The 6,495-nt window shown below is 45.7% G+C and overlaps 1 protein-coding gene across 2 annotated transcripts in view; it reads left to right on the top strand.

The window, feature by feature from the left end:
- The window catches only part of LOC122379636 (adenosine deaminase-like), an 89,771-nt gene that overhangs the window by 81,430 nt on the left and 1,846 nt on the right, over positions 1 to 6,495 (top strand). For both annotated transcript variants that reach the window (XM_043361980.1, XM_043361979.1), the window contains exon 8: positions 6,154 to 6,323. In XM_043361980.1, the coding sequence (XP_043217915.1) occupies positions 6,154 to 6,323 (170 nt within the window). The remainder of the gene's footprint in view (positions 1 to 6,153; positions 6,324 to 6,495) is intronic.

The raw sequence follows: 6,495 nt of genomic DNA, 5'->3' as shown, positions 1-6,495 counted from the left end.
TAAAGAACTCGTTGAGCTGCGTCTTTTCATGTCCTTAATTTGCAATTTGCTTAAAACCTCGATTTTTGGCGATTTTTTAAACATTTACCATTTTTTGACTGAAAACGCCATGTAGTTACATCACTAAAATCGATATATCTCAAAAATTTTTGGTTTTTTTTCTTAAAAATTGCACAGGAGACGTCAAATTGATGGGGGAGAAGGTATGCGAAGTTTCAAGTTGATAGCTCAAGCGGTTCATGAGTTATTCAAGAAAAACGGAGTGGGGGGGTCGGATCCGACCCCCCCCCAGGCGGTCGCGGGTTAAAATGCCAAAATCAAAGGGGGCACGGTGCCCCGGTGCCCTCCCCGTTCCACGGCCTATGACAGGATGGGGACGCTTTTATGGTCGTCGTTGGGGGCTCGGCACTAATGGGGTCTGGGGATGATGTTGAAGGTTTTGCAAATGTTTCATAAAAGAGATGCTATTTTTTGCACAACCTACTAAACATTTTTTTACGTTTGCTATGAAAATGTTAGGCCCAGTTCCTTCAAGATCAGGTCCACGACTCCACAGCTTACAACAGGAGCTAGCTAACAGTAACATAACAATTAACCCGCGCCGTGTTGGTGGCATGAACTTTCCGTCGAGTGCTGGGGGGGGGGGGGCGTTTCACGCCCCTCCGTCTGACTCAGCTCCTGGGCCACGTAGCGACACGCGGTAAGCGGCAATCGAAAGAGCGTCAAAAATAAGGAGGAAAACAATCGGTCATTTTAAGGTCAGGGCAAAGGTAAGGTCACCAGGGTTCATCAAAGGTCAAATTATGTTGATTTCAACGATTTTGAACACCCGACGGCTAACTCGGGAACCAATAGAGCTACAGCGCACTGTAGGCCGGCAGCCCGAAAAAGCGCTAGAAATTCCCCCAAACTGACTCTCCGCAATATGAACAAAATAGGTATCATTTAATCCCAAATTGATCGAAGAATACGATTCCGATGCCAGTTTTTCCCTAAGGTCAAAATTGAGGTCGTCAGTTGTCACCAAACACAAGACAATTTAGACTCTCTAGTGGCCACCACATTTACCGATTTTCATGATGATCTTCAGTGGTAATTTATTAGCTGACCAATCGTCGTTTTGAACGAAATTTCCTCACAGACTAGTTTAGGGCACTGTTGTTCACTGTGCCAACATCATTCTTACATATTGCATCGCTTTTCTGCAAGATAAGCTAGCTTTTTGCAAGCAGCTGCAAGACGTAATTAAAAATCATTTCTAATTTTTTAATTAGACTTTTATAAAAATGTGATTTCGAGCAGCTAAAAATGAACATTTTATACTAGCCTCTGATTACTCATCTTTCGTTCCATATAGGTGCTTTGCTGCTTTTCCCTGCTACTTTTCGAGATATGCGCAAGTAAACCACATGATGTAGGGGCAATTGTCACCTCGCCGCTCTACTGAAGGCCCGGCGCTCTTTAAAGCGCTGGAAGTTTTGAAAAACAAACGCGTATAATCAGAATAGAATATATGTCCCTGAGCTCAGAATTGATCAACGCACACAATGCTGTTAAAAATTTTGGCCCAAACTAAAAAATTCAGTCGTTATTAACCCCCAAACACAAGTCAGTGATAATCAACAACAACTTGCTCTTTAGTCAGACTTTTTGAGAAATGTTATTTCGAGCCGCTAAAAATGACCATGCCATACAAACCACTAACCATCTTTCTGTCATGCCCTACTCGCAATTTTTGCTAATGCCTGCTACTCTTCGAGGTCACGTGACCTCACCAATAAAAGTCAATGGGGAAATAAGGAAACTGCTGTTTTTGCGCAAGAAATGACCTCAAACTATCTCAAGCACTCGGAATCGTGATTTCATGCACTCCTTGCAAGATCCGATGCTTTACTTTTGCATTTTTGACCTTCCGTGACGTCATTTATGACGTCATTACGGTCATAGGAGTTTTTCGTCAATAACTCATGATCAAATTGAGCCAGCGACTCGGGAAAGCCACCAATGGACTCGGGAAGACCTCCCGAATCGAATGATATGCAATACGACTTCCTTCGATTAAGTTCGTGGCCTGATGGGCTCTGAACTGACCTTGACTCGAGGTCAACACCTTAAGTTGACCTCACCCGGACAAAAAGTATACCATTCGACGCGCCTGAGCCAGGCGAACACGATGGTGCCAAAATCGCTGCTCTGCGGCCATTTTTTGCGAAATTATTTACCAAAAACTAAACCCTACCTTGGGCTTTTTGACTTCACCTCAGAGGCTACCGGTTGACCTGGGACCTTAAAATCGGGTATCAATCGTTTCGTCTTGAAACGGCGCACACGCTTGTTTTTTCCGCGAGGCTCTAGCTCCATTAGGGGCGAAACGGCGAAAAGGGGTCGTACCAATCCTCCCCCTCGGCTGGCCGAGGGGGGGGGGGGGGGTCCGACAATAGGTCCGGCGAGGGTTAAGCAGCCCCACGTCGTTTTTAGCATGTTTGCTTGTCACTGAGATCAACAACTCAATCACAGATAATTTCTAGCACTTTTCCGGGCCCCCGGCCCAGTGTGCAGCGCCGCGGAAAAGCGCATTCGATAGCTCTTTTAACGCTCTTTCGCCGCCATGTCCTCAAATTTGACCTCAGATCAACGCTTTAGCCCCCACAGGGCACCGCTCTGATTGACCTCAAATTTGACCTCAGATCACCGGTGTTTTCACCGCTCTAGCACGTCTCTGTCAAAAGTAAAAAACTGCTGAAGACCTTTTAAGTCCTAAAATGACATCAGGGGCACACACAGGGGTCACAGGTGCAATTTTCCGATTCAGTGTGTCATGTTTACCTATGGACTGATGTTTGAGAGGGTGTAGAACGAAATTCGTTCAAAAGAGGCGCATTTCAATTTTCTCCCATTGACTTTATACCTAATGGAGCAGTCGCAAAATTGACCTGACCTTAGGTCACAGACCTAAAAAATCCGAGGTATCCATTTTATACATACTGTTACCCTAAGCAATTACTGAGAGTTTTAAAGTGATCGCTCAGTCGGTGTAGCTACAGCGAGCTTTCGATTTTTTTTCTGAGGTAAGGTCACTTGACGTTACCTGGTGACCTGACCTTGAATGACGCTACGCGTCGCGTCGCCGTTTTTGAGATATTCGCGAAAAACCTGAGGGGGAAGGGCGTAAAAACGCCCCTCCCCCCAGCACGGCGCGGGTCGTCGACATAGCGACTCGGACTGAACAAATGCCTTTCACGTTTCAACGGTTGAATAAGGTGAGAGGATTGAGGTAGGCTTGTATCGGATTTTCTTCTGCTTGTCGTAGTTTAGGTTGAAGTTAATTTCGTGAGCTGTCCATAATCATTCAAGAGGGAAAATTCAGCTGCACATCGTTCGGGTCAAAGTAATACCAAACATTCTCAAATTTTGTAGTAAAGAGCCGGTAGTCTACGAATATATTCAAAAAACAATTAGAAAAAGAATAAGCGGACCGGTTTCGTCTATCAAAGACTTCTTCAGCGCTTTTTCAAAAACGTATAAGAAGAAAACTAGCACAGTGACAATCGTTTGAAATAAAATTGGATTCAGTAAGGACTAAGAAAGAACTTCATTGTCCGAAAACCGCTGACAGTTGATAGCTCAATGACACTAAGAGCCGTGCATAAGGAGGCGTGAAAACACTCTCCTCATCTCGTTCTACTACGAGAGGAACCTGTCATGGCGTGAGAAAGGTGTTCTCAAAATAAATGACACTGTATGAGTGAATAAATAATCCGCACCCCCTTGGGCCATTGGCGGACCCTACCACCTGATCGGGTGGTGCAGCCGTTTCACCTTCCACTTGAGATCTCGGAAAGTTACCGACCGATTTTGAACATTCAAAGAGCGTTCGATAGCCCCACCAGGGAACTACCTTGTTACCAGGTTTCGTTGACCTAGGTGCAACCCATGACGCCACAAGTCAGGTCAAAGGTCGTATTTTTTCACCGATTTAGTCTAAGGAATGCGTTACAGTCAGTTAACACATCAAACAAAAGGCATGTTATCGAAAAACATCGATGTAGCGTTGGTTGTCTAATACATATGTTGCCTTAAGAGGTCATTGATGCCAGGTCAGTTTACAGAGGTCAAGTCACTAAGGGTCACAATATGAACCCAACTATGCTAGGGTCGTGTGATACATGTTTTATGGCTAATTTTACATTTAAAATTCAATGGTGTGGGCTAGACGGCCATTGGGGCCAGTTTAGATGACATTCTGGTGGAGGTCAGGTCAAGGTCAGGTCAAAGAAGGTCAGATTTCAAAGTTGATATTTTGCATAAAAGGGGTATCTTTTCGATGATGCAGCTCATCACAGGAAATCCATTGGTGGTCTTTGACTTGCTCTGTGTGTTCTGTGACGGCTGAAATTTGAATTTGAAAATTTTACGGAATAAATTTTGAGTAGTTTTTTTGCCATATCTTTGCTAAAAATGGAGCTATCGAGTTTAAGTTTGGCATATCTAGAGCAGATAGTTCTATAACATATATTTCAGTTTTAATTTTGAAAGTTGTTGGTATTTTGGGGGCGTTATACTTCTATAGTTTTGATGGTCAAAATCAGTTTTTGTTTGGAAATAAGAGTTTGGTAGCACTGTTTATTTTACATCTTTTTGATCTTGAATATTTTTCGTTACCTTCAAAACTGTAAGCGTGACAGCTCTTCCCGCTAAACCTTTTATTGGGTCGAAAATGACAGAACATGACATCCCTCTGACGTAATTTGTGACTAACCTTTCATAAGAGCTCTGGAAAAATTTGGTCACAAGGTGTAAAAATGATGCCCGGAGGGGTCTTGAAAGTTTAGTGGTGACATTTGCTATACTTTAGGAGATACCGACTGAAAAGGAGAGAGGGGGCCGTTTCGCGCCGCCCTCCCCCCTCAACGGGGCTTTCAGTTGCTGCTCTCACAGAACTCTTGGTTATATTACAACGTAGTGGAATTGCAAGTGGCAGTATAAGCTTCCTGCCAGCGCCGGCCCAGAGTTTTAACATGCAGGCTTAATTTTAACATTTAACTTTTGAATTTTTAAACCGTTGAGCTTTTTATAAGTTGTATGAACTGTTCAGCTCCTTTTTTGGTCCATCACAGCGGGCTTGTATGTCATTTGTCAACCAAAATCGAATTAAAAACTTTTTATTTGGTCTGGCTACCTCGCCAACTTCTTAACTGGATCGTTTAGTAGCTTTTGACTGGGCACTGCCCACGTTGTCTGTCTAGCTTTTCGTTTCATAGACACGAGAAGAGGGTGCTGACATCGTTTGTCGCGGTTGGATAATACCAATCCACGTCCCAGTGGCTGCTCGATCGCACTTTCCCTGGCCCACCTCTCCCACCAGGCTAGACTTTGCCCGGCACAGCCGTCGACCCAGTGCCTCGGGCGGTGACTCGTTCAAAGGGGCTCACAATTCGTATGGTGCCGAGGCTCTCAAACCAATACAGAACAGTGAAACGCAAAGGCTCACTTTCCATATAAGGCGAACGGCTGATTCTGGCGCCGGGGCTTCATTCATGCTAAGGCGCCCAATCACAGCGCCGCATTTCAGTTAGTGTCGGGCGCAAAAGCTACTATGCTCCGCCCCTCCATCACGTGACCCTGCCCTCACGTGGCCTCAGTCACGTGGTGTTTCCACTTCTTGGCGCATGGCGGCGCTAGTCTCGCAGGGGCGGTGGTAGCTTGCTCCCCCGCCGTCCGAGGGTGATGGGTAGCAACTGCTGGTGACTGTACGGTAGAGGCGGGGCCCGTCTACATGGTACAGGTGGTGAGTACGGGATACATGGATGTCAGCCTGGGAGATCAGCTGTCTTCAGGGACAGGGAAAGGGCAAAGAGCAGGAAGTAGGATAGAGCGGAGTTGTCAGTCATGCATAAGGGTTAAGGCTGAAACAGCAGACTCTTTGCAAGCGAGAGCCTATTCAAATTCATTAAATAAATCATGCACGCGTTAATCATCCGCACCTCCCTATGTACTTCAATGCGAGCGCAATTTAATGTATTTGAATAGGCTCTGGCATCCGATTTCCTGACTGCGTAAAGAGTCTGTTTCATCATTTACAAGGACTACGTGCAGGCCGAGATGGTCCATTGATCTCACATTCCAACGTCCCGTTCCCACTGCGGTTTCCAGGCGCTCGATAAGATGCACGCCGAGCGGATCGGTCACGGCTACCACGTGCTGGAGGACGAGGAGCTGTATAAACGCTGTATCAAGGAGCGCGTCCACTTCGAGTGCTGCCCCTCCTCCAGCTACCTGACAGGCGCCGTGTCACTCACACAGACTAAGCACCCTGTTCAGAGGCGAGTTTTTGTGTCTAGCAGAGCGTCATGAAATATTTAGTGCATCAAACAGTTTTAAATATTATCTTTGATCGATATACATATCTAGAGAATGCACAAAACTGTTAACCCGCGCCGTGCTGGTGGCCTGAACTTTCCGCCGAGTGCTGGGGGGGGGGGGGGCGTTTTCACG

The sequence above is a fragment of the Amphibalanus amphitrite genome, unplaced genomic scaffold (genome assembly GCF_019059575.1).
Source record: "Amphibalanus amphitrite isolate SeventyFive unplaced genomic scaffold, NRLGWU_Aamphi_draft 000081F_arrow, whole genome shotgun sequence".
Lineage (NCBI taxonomy): Eukaryota > Metazoa > Arthropoda > Thecostraca > Balanomorpha > Balanidae > Amphibalanus > Amphibalanus amphitrite.
The sequence above is the reverse complement of the archived record's forward strand: the minus strand, read 5'-3'. Positions and strand labels throughout refer to the sequence as shown.